The sequence below is a fragment of the Bidens hawaiensis genome, unplaced genomic scaffold (assembly GCF_021521415.1).
Source record: "Bidens hawaiensis isolate Kalapana, Puna unplaced genomic scaffold, B.hawaiensis_p1.1 tig00024136_1, whole genome shotgun sequence".
Classification (NCBI taxonomy): domain Eukaryota; kingdom Viridiplantae; phylum Streptophyta; class Magnoliopsida; order Asterales; family Asteraceae; genus Bidens; species Bidens hawaiensis.
The window spans coordinates 207,179-227,113 of NW_027493802.1; the positions used below are offsets into that span (position 1 = coordinate 207,179).

General features: G+C 34.3%; 1 protein-coding gene across 1 annotated transcript; it reads left to right on the forward strand.

Moving 5' to 3' along the window:
* The first annotated feature begins 8,658 nt into the window (after positions 1–8,658).
* Positions 8,659–16,036, forward strand: LOC143568732 (transcriptional repressor ILP1-like). The gene is made up of 6 exons (XM_077054809.1): positions 8,659–9,882; positions 11,471–11,638; positions 12,120–12,793; positions 13,527–13,821; positions 13,911–14,200; positions 15,664–16,036. Exons 1-6 carry the CDS (start codon positions 8,758–8,760, stop codon positions 15,842–15,844), a joined length of 2,733 nt encoding a protein of 910 aa, XP_076910924.1. The 5' UTR covers positions 8,659–8,757; the 3' UTR covers positions 15,845–16,036.
* The last annotated feature ends 3,899 nt before the right edge of the window (positions 16,037–19,935 follow it).

The window sequence follows — 19,935 nt, forward strand, 5'->3', positions numbered from 1 at the left end:
CTTACTAAATAGTTACATATTAAGCCCCTTATTCTAAACAAACAACCCCACAAAGTTTTAACGACCATAACTTTTTTACATGTTAATATTTTTTTAAAAAAATTACACTATAAAAACGAGCATTTTATTCTCTATAATTTGAGTATAGTATTGCTATAATTTTTAAAATTTTAATAATAAAATGTTGCGTGACATGCAATTAGGGCCGCAACGGGTCTGGTGGGCTTGGGTCATGTTTCAGACCGAGTTACCTGTTCACCGACGAATGGTTACACATCTGACGCAGCATTACATGTATACTATAGTCAGGATACGTGCGAACTATAGTGAGGTCACCGCTTACACGTTCGATGTCGTGTTTGAGCGTGTACCTCGCCGCATCGCGCGGGCACCAAGATAGTGTTTTATTAAAATGACAAGTTTAAAAGGAAACATTGGTGGCGATACTTGCGGGCGCGTTAAAAATGTCGACGCTAATACCCATATATGATCCGCATAATGTTAAATTTGACGTTTGATTTTGGTATTGTTCGGACAGCTAAGGTTTCATCGTGCGAATAACCTTGGGGCATGACGTCCACAATTAATCACGCTGATCGTGAGCATTGGCGCCGACATATATAAAAGTGTCGTCGCTAGACGTTCTTCCTTTTCTTGTAGTGATATATAGGGTTTTTTTCTTTTCTTCTAATTAGCAATTAATCCGTAGCCATCTTGAAAGTTTGTCACAACTACATGTCTTCACGAAAAACTTAACCTTTAATAATTAATAATAGAATTAAATAATAATAATAATAATAATAATAGTAAATAAACAAAATCATGTCGTATTGACCATCTTATAGTGATGACCTTTCGTCCTTATAGGGTTAGAGAACCCTAAGTATTATTAAATCCTTATTTTCACTCACTAATTGGAGGAACCCTATATAGCGACGACACATTGGACCTTTAGCGTCAATAGTTGGGTGACGATCCTGCGACGACAACATGTCGTATAGGCTATTCCGACTGAAATAGGGGTAAAAGTTTTCTGATGTCATATAAGAAATCATGTAAGCTTCTTAACAAACATAATAGATGAATTAGAATAATATAATTAAACAACTTTTTGCCTAAAATGTATAAAAATCGTCTTTTAGTAATTAAACAACATTATCTAAGTTTTAAACACTGAAAGTATATGAAAAATAAATAAATAAAATCCGCCGATAATATTTACCCCTATTATCAAAAATAAACTACTGACAATGAATTATGATATCATAAAATTTTTATGTTAGTTTGTTCATATTTTAAGCATTGGTTAAACTAACACAATTTGAAATTAAGCATATATATAATGAACATTAATTATCTAACATAACTTGTAAATTAAATTATTTGAAATTAAACAATATCCTATATAACTATATATATTATAGAAAGAAGAAAGCAAGAAATTTCGCAATTCACCATAGAAAAACTACAAACTAGACATGGAAAAAAAAAAGATGACATAAAATTATAAATTAGGGTTTTGTAGATAATAGAACGAAATTCTATTCACTATGTATCATACACTACGTACATACTTAGACTGACCGTTGTTATAGTGGTGTGGGGCGTCACCCATCAGCTGCCACACAAGCATGGTGGGTGCCCAAACAACATGCCTACACCCATTAAACTAGGCGTCACCTTCCTTCACGCCAATGCATATATTGGCGTCTCAAATTCTCTCATCCCACAATCATTATATTTTTTAAGTGTTTTTATTGGTCCAACCCTCACCATCAACATGATTATAACTTGGTTAACGACCCCCTCGGCAACATTTTTTTTGTGGGTTGGTTAGTTAATACTTCATTGTCTGTCTACGTGACATCACTTTTTTTTAACTAATAATCATTAATCACAACACATGGTCTTAAACAAGGTAATAACCATGTTCATAAACAAATCACCCAAACTACTTTTTATTGTGTTAATACTGTTTTCTGGGCTAATGAACACACGCCTTACTTTTTATATATATGTACACATATATATACAATAATAATGTACAGTATTATAAAGTACACACCATGAGAGATATTATTCTGGACTATGTAACTATATGAAGAACTACACTGAAGACAGGCCTTTCCCTCACACACACAAACACACACTCACTTTTGTAGTTAGCATATAAAAGATACATTGAAAGAGATGTGCATGCCAGCAATAAAATATGATGGAAGATGTGTTACTCTACATAGTGCAAACCAAGGATCCAAAAAAACACACAAACAAAAGTTAATTATTCATATTCTTTTTTTTTCTTCATTTTGTAGTCACATGAACAGGCTGATTCACCAATATTTATAATATGATTTGACCCCTTGTTATCAAAAGTAGGTTAGTCTCACCTAAATTGTAAGCTTAGCACATTTTCATGCTACATGTATAAATGTCTAATTGATCAGAATGGTCTACAAGACAACACCAGCTTATATATGAATTCCTCTAATGTCAACAGTACTTTTGGAGTACTGTTTTTAACAAGTGCAAATAGGCAACATGTCATACCCTAGAGTCTAGCTAACTAGCTAGCTAGCTATGATAGTTTTGTTGGGAATTTTAATAAAATAATGGTTTTTGGATGATTTTGAGAACTTAGTGTAGAAATTAAGCTAGTTACTATAGTTATTCGTTGGTATTAGAAGTTAGTTATGTGATGATTATATGTTTATAATAAACCTCTTGAAACTCGGTTCACAAACTGTAATATATATATATGAAACTCGTTATTATGAGATAATACCAAAATATGAAGGGATAATGATCAAAATGGTCTTTTTTTACCAACAACATTCCTTGATCAACCCCTCAAACTAAAAATACCCAAAATAATCACTTTCTAAACTGTCAGATCTAACAAATTAGAACTGACATCCGACGGATCTATCTGACACTCTTCCGTTTTTGAACCAACCACATTTAGCGACACGTATGCACTTAAACAATCAGCCACGGATCTATTCTGCCAGGCTTCATATGTTCTTGGCCTATCTATTTTGTGGGCTTCATATCTATTCCACGGATCTATTCCGTCATGCTCTATATCTATTCCGTTGTGCTTCATTTTCGTATGTAATATTATTCCGCCGGGTCCGACAGAATAGATAAGAAGCCGAAGAGAATAGATATGAGACCCGACATTATAGATATGAAGCCCGATGGAATAGATCGTCGACCATTTAAATGTTTACATGTCTAGATGTAGTTGGTTAAAAAATGGAAGGGTGTCAGATTGATCCGTTGAATGACAGTTTTAATCTGTTGGATCCGACAGTTTAGAAAGTAGTCATTTTAGGTATTTTAGGTTTGAGAGGGTTAGTTAGGGAATGTTGTTGTTAAAAAGGGCGATTTTTGGTCATTGTCCTTAATATGAAGCATGTCTATTTTGTGTTTTAATCTTTAAAGTGATATTAAAGCCTGGATACAATATGAAGACGAACTCAAATATCAACAATTTGAAGGAAATAAAGCAATTAATATAAAAGATAAGAAGGCAACTTATTTCATATACCAGGATGTAGATGAAGTAATATTTGAAAGGTTACCCTCTACGAATTATCCAAAGAAAGCAATGAATACTCTTAATAAAACATATCGTGGAGTATTTTGACAACATTCGAATGAAATAATCTGAATTCGTGGAAGATTACTACAATTATTACTAAATAATCGATATTAAATATTTTCGACATATATGCCCGAGTAACAACACTTTCATAGATACAATCCAAATTGTTACACGTCAAGCAACAAACAAGTGAAATAACTAAAGTGTCAATATTCTTACACAAAATGACGATTAGATCTAAAGAGATAATTATCAAGTTATTGATCATTATAAATTGGTTATAAGCTAACATTAGTGTAACACCTTACAACACCTTGCATTGAGCTCTCCCTCTTGTTCCATAGGCCAAGAACATATTCTTAGTCCTTCTCAACTACTTGAGAATATTCTTATTGCAATCCAGTGAACTTCATCTGGATTTGGCCAATATCTATTCGCCATGCTAAAAGCATACATCTGATCTTGTGCATAACATGGATTACATGAATGATCGTGCAACAAAAGTATATGCAACTCGTTCATCTTTTGCCTCTCATCGCCCATCCTGGACATTGAGTTTTCTCAAGATCGTTCGGTGTGCCATTGGCAAGAATCCACGCTTGGAGTCTCCATTAAGAAGCGTCGAATGACCTTGTCAATATGTAAGCACTTTGACTCAAACCAATAAGCCGCCTTGATATGTCTCTATAGATCTTTATCCCTAAAATATAGGCAGCTTCGCCAAGGTCCTTCACAGCGAAGCACTTTCCAAACCAAGACTTAATGTCTAACAAGGTTGGATTTCATTTCTGATTAGTAGTATGTCGTATGTATACAGTATCATAAATATAATTGTGCTCCCACTTGCCTTCTTGTAAATACACGACTCATCTACGTACTTTGCAAAACAACACTCTTTTTAATATTAATCTTCTCATCATTCTAGCTTCGAGATGCTTGCTTAAATCAATAAATGAATTTCTTAAGCTATACCTTATCAGGATTATTTACGATTGACAAGAACCTTTAGAGTGAGCCACATAGACATCTTAATAAGATGTCCATTTAAGAAAGTCGTTTAGATATCGATTTATCATATATTGTAGTCATAATACGCAACAATAGCAATTAGATAATTCACTGATTTAAGCATAGCCATTGACTAAAAAGTTTCTTTATAATCAGTTACTTGATTTTGAGTAAACCCTTTCACAACAAGCATTTCCTTAAAGATACACACAATTCCATCTATGTCGGTTTTCTTCTTAAAACTCATTTGTTCCCTATAGTCTGGATTCCGGGAGGAAGGTTCTAACTCCCAGACTTTGGTTGTCATGCACGAATTGCATCATAGTACCCATGACTTATGGTCATCTCTCATATTCCGAATCTAAGAAAACATATATGGACTTTGGGTTCAACTTAAGGCACAATCATTGCCAACTGTTTGGGCTTCAAGGCCCATTGATTTTGCATCTAGATCATGTAAAAACTAGGGTTGTTTAACCGAACCGAGCAAAGACTTGCTCGTTGCTTGGCTCGTTTATAACCGAACCGAACCGAACGGTTGAAATTCGAACCAAACGAAAACCGAAACAAGCCAAAATCGAATCGAGCATTTTTCGATCGAACATCGAGCGATTTCGAGCATTATTTATTTCTTTTTCACTTTAAATTTTCAATAAGAAACAAGTTTAAAGGTTGTAAAATATATATTTTATAAATAAATTAGTAGTTTTTAGACAAACGTGTAATAGATTGTAAACTTTTATTAAAAGTAAGTTTGAAGTGAGATAAAATGATCATGCAAATACACTTCTAGTATTCTAAAAACTTGAAGGGAACAAATAAAACTATAAAGTTGACGAAATAGGAAAAATTTTAAGGGGTTAAAAAAATTTGTAAACTTATATTTATGTGTTTTGTCTATATATTTATATATTTGTTCATATATAATTATATATAAAATAAATTAAAAATATTCGAGCCGAACCGAACCGAGCAGACCTTTGCTCGTTGCTTGGCTCGTTTTCAAACCGAACCAAGCAGAGCGGCTCGTTTACAATCGAGCCAATAAACGAGTGAGCATTTTCCGAGCAATTTTCGAGCGAGCGGCAAGCGAGTTCGAGCGACGAGCGGTTTGGACGGCCCTAGTAAAAACCCCCTAATATGCATTTAAAAAATATATAAAATATTTTTTTTGATGTAATAATATAATTTCTCTTATTTTGGAGTTGGAACGTCAGATCTCTCTAAAAGCAGTCTCTCTATCCTTAAAACTACCAATTCGATATAGATCCTAACAACTTCATATGACCCCCTTGAAAATATAGAACATAAAGAATCATAAGTCTGTCTGTAATTCTATACAACATGAAATCTAGTATTTCATCAGTTATAATGTCAGCAATGCTAAGGCATTTCGGGGATTTCACATCGTTTATTCGCTTAACAACAATGAGTTAACACTTTGTCAAGATTTCAGCACCAGTTGCGGTGATTAAAATGGTGTGTTCAAACTGAGCAGCAAGGCTACCGTCCTTTGTTAAGGTTGTCCAATTATCCTCCCATGTTATACACTCGGTCGTTCCAAGTGTAAGTATCGGTTCTGCACAAAATAATAACATATTTCGTGATTATTTTATGGTCTTAATATATGCGCAAGGAGTTGAAGAACTCACCTATGGTGAATGTTTGACCTTTGACCATACTCAACACCCGATTGTTACTATGGTTAGGCTTTGGTTGGACTTTCAAACAAAATAAAACCCAAATAACTCGAACCGAACAACCTGAAACCCGATTAACATACCCGAACAACACTCCTAAGCCATGCTCAATCATAATATACTAAAGAAAGATCCATCCCCATCCAATTTAAGGTAGTAAATAAAAAAATCAAGTGAACTTAAACGAGTTCTAGCCCAAGACTAAGATGATGCTCTTTAATAAATAAGTTCCAACTCGAATTTGTGCTTGATTACGCTCTAAATACGGGGAAGTGATTTCCTAAACTCTATAGTGCCAAATTTGATTACACTTTAGAAATTTTCTTAAATTATAAGGATGATGAAGTTGATATCGGAAAAGGATTTGAACACACTTATATGTACATGATCAAACTCATATCAACAAATATTTGGCATTTTGGCATATTAAGTTTGTTAATATTATAAATTGGGCTTGTTGCAACATATTAGTTTGCAGTTTTTGGTTGCTCGGGCTTCGGCCTTGTTCAATGAATTTTAGACATATAAAAACCTTTTGTAATGGGCTTTAGAAAGTAGAGGCCCATAGTGGCTAGTTAGATATATTTTTATTATGACTATCTTTTCTTGGTTATAAACTATTTATAAAAAACAATTTTTACATGTGACAACTCTGATTCAAATGTGGGGTGAAGCAAAGCTCATCTTCATACAATTTAGTTCGATGTAAATTAGGTAAAGTAACATTTAGCTGTTCAAAGAAAAACAAACATTTAAAAGTTTGAATCAAATGTTTTTAAACTGATCTCTACATATAAATACCTTAATAATTAGTTGTCTTTGATATTATATGCTATTATGAAAAGTTTTTATTAATATTTTTTATGAAAATTTGTTTAGGAGATACCGGTACCTTTTATCTAATAAAATTGGTATCAAGAAGGGCTAGGTCTGATATTTATCGCAAAACAACTTCCAAGTCTAATTAAGTTGTCTACTTAGTGTTCTAAGTTAAGTTTAAATCAGTCTAACTATAGAGAACTCAAATTCGAACTTACTCTTTTCAACTCTATACCTAAAGCGTGAAATTCGTGTAAAGTAAATTTTTAATCTCAAGTTAATATTCGTACAATTTAAAAGTTATTTAATTGTCTTAGTTGTTATATATTTAAAGTTTTAAGTCTATTTACTACACGTATATATGTAGATGTAAAACACAGTAGCTAAAAGGATTCAACTCGTGCGCTGGGTCAGGGCAGGACCGGTCGAAAGTTTTTGGAGGCTCTAAGCGTTCTAAAAAGTCGTGAGCCCTTTAAAAAACTTTTTGTTATAAACTCTTCTACTTTGCCGGAATTTGAGATCGACAACAATAACAAGAATTAGCAATGATAAATTAGTTTAATGCAAAAGCCTAATAACAAGCGTAATGCATTTTGTATTATCATTATCGTTCAAGTGAATAGCAAACATAACAATTATCATAGCAAGTAAATTATCTAATTTGTATTGTGTGATACTTAAGAGAAATGATATATGGAAACTGAAATTAGCTAAATACCTAATATCCTAACAATGATAAATAGCAATTTAGCATTGTATGATTTCTTATCTGAAGGAGAGTCGTGGGTGTTATTTTTAACGATTCAGATTCATTTGTTTTTGGGTTTTTACACATTTAAGATGACAATTATTTCTTTCGGTCTAAATCCAATACACATACATAACTTTTGATTAAAACTTGGGGGCCTTATTCTTTTGGTGGCCCTAAGCCATTGCCTAGCCTTCTAAGCCTATAGGTCCGGCCCTGGGTCAGGGAAGGAGTTCGCTTTGCATCGGTTTGGTTTATTACGGTTGAGGCCCTGACTGCGATACCCGACAAAGAAAATCCAGAAAATAAGTTGTGATAAACTCAAAAGGTAATTGACATTTATTCGATTTGAAAAGATAAGAAAAAACAACAATAAAAAAAAGAAAACTTTGAGTTGCCATATTTTTGAATTTCCATATATTTATTTCTTTATGGTAACGTATGAGTGAGCAATAATTGAATCGTTAATCGAAACCGAACTGAAACTAAACAAAAAATCGTTATTGTTATTTTTTGTACCCACAGTTAGCCAAAATTAACCGAACCTAATCGAATCGAATCATTCATCGTTCCAATATATTTTTAGCCTTTACACATTCATTTATTGTATTTTACGTTTTATGCATCTCTTTCATATCTTGGCTCAAGTTTAGTTTCGGTTATTAACCGAAATGTATCGAACTAGTCCGAAAACTACAAACTAACCGAATAAACCAAACCCGGAAAATAACTTATAGCGGCTAACTCTATTTAATTTTTATATTTAAACTTCACCCGTTGGAACGTGCAAACATTTGATCGAAATCATCAGTCGGAGCCACCGTCATCTAGGATTTCATCACCACCGTCCACCACCGTAAACCACCACCGCCATGAGCGGCAGAGTCCGAAACTTCCGCCGCCGTGCCGACGACACCGACGCCGACGACGCCGATGACAATAAACCACAAACCAATACGAAAAAACCCCAATCGAAACCCTCAAACAGTCAAAAACCTAAAAAACCTAATCTCCTCAGCTTCGCCGATGACGACGAGTCAGCCGACAACACTCCTCCAATTACTCGTACCAGCACCAGTCAAAAACCTAATTCCAGTTTTAATTCCACTCGGTTCTCGAAACCTTCCGTTCACAAATTAACCTCGGCGAAAGACCGAAACTCATCGAAACAGTTAACCGGTTCGTCGCTTCCGTCTAATGTACTTCCACAAGCAGGTACTTATACTAAAGAAGCACTTCTAGAGTTACAAAAGAATTCCAAAACCCTAGGTAGTAGTAGTTCGGCTCGGTATCGGCCTCCGGTATCGAAATTAGCTTCCGCGGAGCCGGTTATTGTATTAAAAGGTGTGATTAAACCGGTTAGTGAGGGTGGATTAAGTATTAATCATGAGGATGATGAGGAATCGGATAAGGAGGATTTGGTGCCTGATCAGGCGATGATTGATGCGATTCGTGCGAAACGAGAGCGGTTGCGGAAGTCGGGGCCGGCTGCGCCGGATTTTATCGCGTTGGATGGCGGGAGTAATCATGGTGAGGCGGAAGGGTTGAGTGACGAGGAGCCCGAGTTTCAAGGGCGGATTGCGTTGATTGGCGAGAAAAACAAAAACGATGCGAGAAAAGGTGTTTTTGAGGATGTTGTGGATTTAACGAAGGGTATGAGTAAAAAGGAGAGTGAAGTCGGGTTTAGTGGTAATGGATTTGGTGTTGATGATGAAGAAGATGAGGAGGATAAGATGTGGGAAGAAGAGCAGGTTAGGAAAGGGTTAGGGAAACGGATCGATGAAGGGGTTGTTGGTAGAGGTGTGAGTAGTACCAGTGTTGCAACTACGGGTCAACGTGTGTATTCAGCGGGTCCGAGTTCGTCTTATCAGTCGGTTAGTGATGGTCCGAGTATTGGTGGATCAGTTGGATGGGCATCGGGTTCGAAGACGTTGTCTATAACACAACAGGCTGAGGTTTCTAGGAAGGCTTTGTATGAGAGTGTTAAGCGTCTCAAGGTATGTGTCTAACTATCGTATGCTCTTTAATTTTACTTAATAACGTTTATACAGTTTGTGGTTTTTATATGATGCCTGGTTTTTTCTTGAATAATATTCCGCGTTCATGTAGTTAATCGTTTACAGGGTAGGGTTGCTTTTTTAGCAGATAACATGTTTATAGCTAAACTAGAATACCTTGTGATTGTTACTGTACCGGGTGCACTTAGCATTCTGAAAACCTTTTGGATATAGACGCTTGAGAATGTGATTGAATGAACAAATTGAACCACACTATTGAATGAACAAATTGAACCACAACATGGCACATACTTATCTGTTACTTCATCCGCATACGTGTAGCTTAGGCACTTGTAGCAAGAGAACATGGTTAGATGTCGTAGATTTAAGTTGCATAAGCGAGGCATTGTGTTTTGTATTTACAATTAAGCTGCCAGCTTGATAATGCAAAGAAAACTTTCATCCACTGATTTCGCTTACAGTTTTTTTTTTTTATTATTTTTTTTCTCTCAGTTTTGAGGATTATTTCATGTCTATAGATAATTAACTTTTTTTAGATTACTGGAACAAACAAGCAAATAAAAAACATAAGTGTACTTAGTTGCATAGGTTTACCGAACTGCATTAGTTAATCTTACTCTAATTACAGTTGCTTCTAGTTAAATGTCGTATAATATAAAGTAGAATTTAAAAGAAGTTTCAATTGTTTCCAGTAATGCATTCGTACCATTTTCAACCACAAAAAAATTTATTGAAATTGTAGTGATAAAAATTGGGTACTTAATGATGTACTAATGTAGAGAACTTATTTGAATTGAGCAGAGATGAAAACATCAATCTTATGTTGACATGTGCTTTAATAAGATCTTAGAATAATGAAGCCGTTAGGTTGAATTTGAGGGTGAAAGAGTCTGTTAGTGACCTAGAGTGTGGTGTATATGTTTATATATAATTAATAATCAGATGAACATTGGTGGTGTTACATATCTCATTTTGAGAATAATTACTTAATTATGACCTTTTAAAGACACATTTTATTCTTTTCTTGTGGTTTGTTTATAGTAATATTGATTCTGTTTATGCTAATTTTAAACATCTGTTTAGCTATGATATAAAATTGCAATATGACACATGATCGCACTTGCTAACATTTAAGTATTTTCAATAAGCAGTTTGAGACTGCTAATTTTATAGTAAATATTCTTGATGGATTCAACTATATGAATTACAAGTTTACCGTTAGGGTGATTAAAGTTTTTTTTTTTTATTTTATTTTATTTTAATCGGTTTGTTGCTTAAAAACATAAGTTGTTTGAAATTTATATAAGCAATCTCAAAACTCTGTGTAGCTGTAGTAATCACATAATGATAAGGTCTTTTTCTGTATCTACGATAACCACCGTGATTATACTTTTGATGACTTGAGAAATTAAAAAAACAGCATAACAATTTTTTTATATTTCACAAATGGAACCCAAATTTTTTCCTGCTTCTTTATAAGTTGTTTGTTCGTTTCATTAAGTGTTTTGTTTTTTTATGTAATATTTTTTATATAGTGTACTCATAGTGTATTAACCAATCTTTTCAGGAAACTCACAGCCGCACATTGACTTCTTTGACCAAAACTGATGAATTATTGGCCGACTCATTGGCAAAAGTTGCCTTTCTTGAAAATGCTCTTAATGCTGCTGGAGACAAGTTCATCTTTATGCAAAAGCTTCGCGACTATGTTTCTGTCATATGTGACTTTTTGCAGGTATGTATGTATGCATGCGTGTGTGTGTGTCATAGTTATTAAAATCCCGCGCTTCTTGCGTCCAGGCCCATTTTTTAGGCGAGGCTCAATGAATGCGCTTCTAGTTCCTAGGCGAGCGCTTCAGCATTGTCTATGCCAAGAACATGAGAAGATAAAAGGCATTATATTGATACATTCTCTTATTCAAGTTTTGGAATTATATTTGAATCTTGACTATTTTTAGAACTTTTGGTACTGATTAGATGATATTAAATGTTATATAGTAATATATTTTGTTTATTTTATTTGAAGAATAGTATTATTTCTCATATACATAAAGTGCGCTTTCTTTTTCTTCAGGCCCTCACTTTTTCTGTGCCTTGCGCCTAGGCTGCATGCGAGGCCTATGCGCCTTGAGTGCGCCTAGCGCATTTGATAACTATGGTGTGTGTGTATAGTATATATATAACTTATCATGAGTATATTTTACCCTGAATTTCAGGATAAAGCTCCATATCTTGAGGAGCTAGAGGACCAAATGCAAACGCTTCACAAAAAACGTGCAGGAGCCATCTTTGAAAGAAGAACAGCCGACAGTAATGATGAGCTGACCGAACTTGAAGCATCTGTCAATGCCGCAATGGCGGTTTTCAACAAAGGCGGCACCAGCACCTCTATGGTTGAAGCTGCCACCACCGCTGCTCAAGCGGCATTAATCGCCTTACGTGAGTCAAAAAACCTTCCCGTGAAACTAGACGAGTTTGGTCGGGATGAAAACTTACAAAAGCGCATGGACATGAAACGAAGAGCGGAAGCCCGGCAACGAAGAAAAGCCCGATCTGAGTCAAAACGAATGTCGGCCATGGAAACTGATAGTTTAATAATAGAAGGGGAGTCAAGCACGGATGAGAGTGACAGTGACAGCTCAGCATATGAATCAAACCGTGATCAGTTACTTCAAGTTGCTGGTCAAATATTCAGTGATGCAGATGAAAAATTTTCTCAACTGTCCTCAGTTAAAGAAGAATTTGAAAATTGGAAAAAGGAATATTCTTCTAGCTACAGGGATGCTTACATGTCACTGAGTATACGTACAATCTTTTCTCCTTATGTAAGGTTGGAGCTTTTGAAGTGGGACCCACTTCATGAGGATTCAGATTTTTTTAATATGAAGTGGTACGTACGCTCTGCTCAAATTTCTTGAACCTGACAGGCGGGTATAATCCAGCAGTTAAGTGGGTGAGTAAATTGCTGGCAAGGGTTTTTATGACGGGTAGGCCTGTAAACGAACCGAACGAACACGGATGGCTGCGCGTTCATGTTTGTTTGTTTAACTTTAATTGAACACGAACATGGCCAATTGATTGATTGAATTTTTTTGTTTGTGTTCATTCGTGAAGAAAAATAAACATGTTCGTGTTCGTTCGTTAATAGACTAAATGGTCAATTCACCAACGTGAACGAACAAACATAACTGAACACAAACGGACATTTAAAAGGGTGATGATATATGAGCTTGTAAAATAAAAGTTTAATTTTAAAATTAGAAAACATATCATAAATAAAATATTTAATATGTATCTATACACTCACACATATACATATAATATGTATATACTTTAAACTTTCCATTAACATTTAAATGAACATAAACAAACGAAACGTGTGTTCATGTGTCGTTTACTTGAATGAACAAGATTTCGTGTTCATGTTTGTTTAATTAATAAACAAACTTCCCGCTCAAGGGTTTACGAATGGTTCGTTTGTAGGCCTAATTGACGGGTGTTCACATGTCAATCTGTCGTTGAACCAACCAATAAACTTATTCCTATTTTCATTTTCGTTAATATGCATTTAAATGAACCCAAACATTAATTTCTTTTATGCTGACAATGATTTGTTTTCTCAGGCATGGATTGCTGTATGATTACGGTATGTCGGATGATAGAACTAAAGTCAACTTGGATGATGTTGATGCTGATGCTGATGACGACCTTGTACCTAATTTGGTTGAAAAGGTTGCTGTTCCTTTATTACAGCATGAGCTGGCTCACTGTTGGGATATGCTTAGTACTAATGAGACTAGGAATGCTGTTTCTGCTACAAAATTGGTCATTTCGTATTTTTCACATTCCAGAAAAGCAGTTAGTGAACTTGTTTCTGTTCTTCATAGTCGTCTTTCTGAAGCCGTTTCAAATCTCATGGTATATAATATATTATTTTAATTATTGTTTACAGCTGACAGCTTAATTGTTAACTTATGTGCTGATGTTATGAAATGTGTGAACAACAGGTTCCAACATGGAACACTTATGTGCTGAAGGCGGTACCAAATGCTGCTAGATTTTCAGCGTATAGGTTTGGTGTGGCGGTGCGGTTATTGAGAAACATATGTTTATGGAATAATATTCTATCGACTTCGGTTCTTGAAAAGCTTGCTCTTGATGAGCTTTTGAGTGCAAAGATTCTTCCTCATCTTAGAAGCGTTCAGTCAAACATTGAGGATGCGATCACGAGAACTGAACGGGTTGTTGCATCGATGTCTGGTGTGTGGGCTGGTCCAGAAGTCACTGGTGAAAGAAGGTACATACATGCTTACATTTATACATACAAACTTACATCGGGATATTTGTACTACATATATGTAGTATGATATGCAGTATATCATACTACACAGATGATATTAGTACCACATATGTGTAGCATGATATACACATATATGCAGTGTATAATTATATATGTAGCATACTGCATATGTGTAGTATGGAGTTTTTTTTTAGTTTTATCTTGATCCTTCCTCTACTTACGTATACACATATACAAAGTTACATATACATGCATAGTTGCATACATACATATATGCATACGAACTTACATACATAATACTTACACATATACATATATACATATATACATACAAACTTACATATACACACATACCTATACTATCATTGCATACACACACAGATATACAATACTTGCATACACACACACACACACACTCATACGTATGTGTATGCCTATGCATGCACAAAAACATAGGGCCTATGGGTGTAAACGAGCTGAGCCGTTTGTGAGCCACTTGAGATTGGCTTGCTACAAGATCGAATAGGGCCGAGCTTAAACGACCTCGAGTCTCTAAGCTTTACTTATCGAGCTTGACTAGCCTCATGATTCCAAACGAGACTTTTATTTATGTAATTGTTCATATGTTAATTCTATATTTGCATATTGATAATTTTTATAGTATATAACTATATATATTATGTTTTTTTATAAACTTATAGTTATGTGTCTACAAAGAGGTAATTATAAATTTGTATAATAAAATTATAAAAGAATAAACAAGCCAAGGTCGAGCTTAGGCGTGATTAGGCTTTGCTTGGCTCGTATACACCCTTAAGTATGCATACCATTTAGGCCTGTAAACGAACCGAACGAACACAAACACGAACACTTATTGAACAATTATTCGTGTTCATGTCCGTTTGTTTAAAAAATGAACATGTTCGTGTTTGTTTAAAATCTAAATGAACATATGTAAATGAACACACTTAAACGATCACAAACGAACAATATAAAACTACATGATTTATCCAAAAAATCACATTGAAATTGACGTTTAAAATGTACGTGATTTATCCAAAATAATCTATCAAAATTCTATCAAAAAGTTCATCATGATTTAACAAAAAACAAGGGTCCATCCTTGGTGGTTCTAATGTACATATTATATTTACGAAACTAATAATTAATTACTTAACTGTATACTTCACCGGTAACGTGAATTAGATATAAGGGTTGTATTAGATTGTTGTGGAATGAAAGTTTCAAACAAGGCTATCTGTATTGCTGTATTGAAATTAAATATTAGGGTTTAAAAATTACACATTTTCGGGTCATATAATTTACAAAATACAAATTGTGTTTAACGAACATAAATAAACGACCCAGTATTGAATGTGTGCTGACATGCACACACATTGATTATTTAAGTGTTGATTACATAATAGAGAATGCTTATTTGTTGGTGTTTACATTTTCAGCCCGCGATTGCAACCAATGGTGGATTACTTAAGTGTTCTCGGCAGAATACTGGAAAAGAAACAGAGTTATACAGGGACAACTGGACTTGCTCGCAAGTTGAAGAAGATGCTTGTTGAACTTAACGAGTATGATCATGCGCGGCACGTTTCTAGAACCTTCAATTTAAAAGAAGCTCTTTAGTTTCCTTTTTGTCACAAATGGTTAGTGATAAACATATAAAATCTTAGTTTTTTATTTTTAGTTAAATTGCTTTTTAACCAGACGCACTGCGAGTTTATTTGTAGTAATGAGCTGATTCTCAGTGTACTAGTTTTATGTTATGTTTTGTGCTATTGTTGGTTTGTGATATATGAAAGTATGAAAATGCCCTTGGAACATAGAAACGATTCCTAGACTTGATTCTTAACCATGCCTCGGTTCTAGTTGTTTTTAAAGCGGTCTCGTTTGAACCGAGCCTCGGTAAGCAAGCATTTAGGTTTGAGCTAGTTGGTTCTGGTTATTTGGGTTTTTTTTGTTGATTTATAGAGTACCTTAAATCCGAAAGTAGTTAGTTTTGGGTTAATCAGTACTTGGGTAATGGGCTTGTTTCGGTCGGGTTTGTTGTGTTTGGGCTGCTAAAAAACTAAAAGAAAATTGAATTTAAAGAAAATTATTGGTCGCGTTCATGTGGTTTCAGGACAGAGACACGAGTTCCTAAAGAAAATTTGAACTGATTGAGTTCCTATGATTTCAAAATGAACCATTTGGGTCCCTGTCGTTAACTTTGTTAGCTTAGATTTGACATTATATATATATATAATATATATATATACACACACACACATTGTCACTCTGAGTTCTTAAACTTTCGTAATTAGTCACCTTGAATCCCTTCAACTTTTAACAAAAATAAATGAATAGACTAATTTTTTTTAACAAAAATAAACAAACCGAATCATCTTTTCAACAAAAATTAACGAACCAAACGACTTTTTAACAAAATAAACGGACCAAACTATTTTTTTTATCAAACTAAACAAACCGACTCACTTTTTTTAACAAGTAGTTCATTTCGTTTATCAAAAATTAACAAATCGAACTATTTTTTTTTAAACAAAAATAAATGAATCAAACTACCTTCCTAACAATATTAAAAGAACCGAACTTAATTTTTAACAAAAATAAACAAACCCAACTTATCTTCTAACACAAATAAACGAATTAAACTACTTTTTTTTACTAAGCTAAACGAACCGAACCACTTTTTTTAACAAGCACTTTAGTTTATTTCGTTTAACAAAAAAAAAACACGAACCAAACTTATTGTTCAACAAATTTTAACAAAAATACATAACCGAACTACTTTTTTGACAAAAATAAACTAACTGAACTACTTCAAAAAAAATATATAACGAAATACTTTTCTTTTAATACAAATAAACAAAACGAACTACTTTTTTTACTAAATTAAACGAATTGAACAATTCGCTTTAAAAAAACAAACGTATCGAACTACTTTAAAAACAAAATAAACGAACCGAACTTATTTTTAGGAAATAAAAATCGAACTACTTTTTTTTAACAAACATAAATGAACCAAATTTTTTTTAAACAAAAATAATATAACCGAACTTATTTTCATCAAAATTATCGTCGTAACTTGTGCTAAGGTGGAGTTCGATTCAATAACTTATTTTAGAAGTAGTTACATTCGTTTAGTTTAGTAAAAAAGCAGTTCGTTTATTGTTGTTAAAAAGGTAGTTCGGTCGCTTATTTTTGTTAAAAAAGTAGTTTGGTTCGTTTATTTTTGTTAAAAAGTAATTCGGTTCGTTTATTTTTGTTAAAAAAAATAGTCCGGTTCGTATTTTTGTTAAAAAAAGTTCGGTTAGTTTATTTTTGTTAAAAAAATTAGTCCAGTTCGTTTATTTTTATTAAAAAAAGTTCGGTTTATTTATTTTTGTTAAAAAAAGTTCGGTTTATTTTTTTGGTTGATTATGGTTTGGTTGGTTGATTATAGCATGATTTGTTAGAGTTTGTTGGTTAATTATTTAATTTGGAGGTAGTTTTTAAAGAGGGACAAAACTGAGCAATCAGTTAACCGCAATGACTCATACGGATCATAAAAATGGTAAACTAGTAATTTCACATTTTTAGTTAACGGTAGGGACTCAATGATTCATTTTTAAATTCTCATGGACTCTACCAATTCAAATTTTCTTTTGGGGGCTCATTGTGTCTCCTCCCTTAAACCACAGGGACACAAATAGTAATTTTCTTTTGAATTTAACATGTTTGACATTTTGTTCAAAAACTAAACAAAGCAGGCTAGCCCATCCACAAAACTTAATAGTTTTATTATTGAGAGCTTTGGTATCGGTATCAATTTTAGTTCAATAGTTTATTTTAAGATTTTATAGTATAATGCTTTCATCTGACTATCAATTTTAGTCAAACCCGTTAACGTCATCCATCAATCGTTCGTTAATATAGTTTTGAGAAACATTTTTGTACATACTATTATGCAATAAAAACCCGTAACCAAATGAAGTTGCAAGAACAATGTTGGCATCTTCTTATCTCTCACTACATTTTTGGGTTGAAGTTATCTAAACTGCTTCTTTTACTCCAAACTATCATAATTATGTGTATTAATAAGACCCCTTTGTTGATCAGTTCTTCATGTATATAATTGTCACACCCCAAATCTAGGTCTAGGAGTATGAATCATAGTTGGTACCATATTTGTAAATAAATCAGAGTAGTGGGTTAACGCGGAAGACTTTATAAAAACATAAGGATCATATTTATAAATATTTAATACAAAAGACGAGACGAAAGTCCCGTTTAGTTTTACTTGTTTTATAAGTTTTACAAAACCACCATGTTTTAATATTTACACAAAATTATCCGAGCCATCGGATTCATGAGCTTCTTCATCCTTCAAGCTCTAGTCTTGATTACCTGCAAAATGTTATTAAAATACGTCAGCAACGAATGCTGGTGAATATGCTGACGCTAAAAATATTTTCTTTACTTAATTACCCCTCGAGACCACGTAAGCCTCGGCCCATCTTGGCTTAGGAGTAATCAAGTTAAACAATCATCATAAATTCGAGTCTATACACTATGTCACCTCAGCAAGACACCGCAGCGTCTCGACATAACTTAGGTACCATAAATATACACAGGGTCATTCTCACTCGAACATACATTGGTTCGGCCCATCGTGGCTGGAGGTCGTGACCAGGCGTGGTGCGATGTGCCCACCGCATACCACATATGTAAGGATCCAGACAAACGTATACCACAGCCTGAGGGCTAGGTTTATACTCTTATTTACAATGTTTTTAGAGACACGTAGCCTCATGTAAAGTTTTACACATAACACGTTTGATTGTTTGAAAACAAGTTTTTAAAAGTGGGGCGTATCACCTTTTAATAGTAATTTATAAACCTTTAGTTTATTTATAAAACCCGACGTTTCTTCTTCTTTAAGAAACGTATTCTTTTATTTATTATTTAAGTATACTCATTATACTTAAATAATATATTTCATAACAAAGAATAATCTTATATATATATATATATATTTATTCATATATATTTTATATTTCTTTTCTTTATTTTCTTTGTTATATCTTTCTTTGTTTATCGAGAATAACATCGACTTGGGTATTAAGCCTTTATAATATTTTATTATTATTTTAGTCGGGTATCATGCCTACCTTGCTTGGCTTAGAAATACCCTAGATACTTGGGTAGCACTTCGACGCCGCTCAATCAACCCTTCTTTTCTTCAAACTCTTCCTCCTCACTTGGCACGCTTTTCGAGACACCTTTACTTCTTGGTTCGCACTTCAAGGTAAATCGTCGGGACAACACTACTTTGGAATATCGTCGGTATGTGGCGCGAATATCGAGATATTAGGCATGGAAAACAAGGTTCGGGACACGTTTATCGAGGTAGGTCGAGGGCACGCTTTATGAGATTTAGAGAGAGAGTAGTGAGAGAGTAATGTGTGTGTTTTGAGGTGTGAAGGGTTCAACCCGTGGCGGCCTATTTATAGCCAAATTTTGGACCCCATCGCGGTACGCGATGGGTCACTTGGCAGGCCTATCACGTACCGCGATATAGGCCTGCTGTGTAAGACCGTAGACCTGCCACGTGTTGACACGTGGCAAGCACCGAGTCCACGTGGCGGCAACCGTTGCCACCGTGTGCCACGTGGCACACGTGTCACAATCTGTCAGACACCCCATCGCGGTACGCGACGGGTGTCTTTCTTGACCTG

Bases quoted from the DNA above. Each gene is read 5' to 3' on its own strand.
- LOC143568732 (XM_077054809.1), top strand. From the start codon at position 8,758: ATGAGCGGCAGAGTCCGAAACTTCCGCCGCCGTGCCGACGACACCGAC. The intron at 13,822-13,910 runs GTATATAATATA...TGTGAACAACAG, and splicing joins AAGCCGTTTCAAATCTCATG to GTTCCAACATGGAACACTTA. The intron at 14,201-15,663 runs GTACATACATGC...TTACATTTTCAG, and splicing joins GAAGTCACTGGTGAAAGAAG to CCCGCGATTGCAACCAATGG.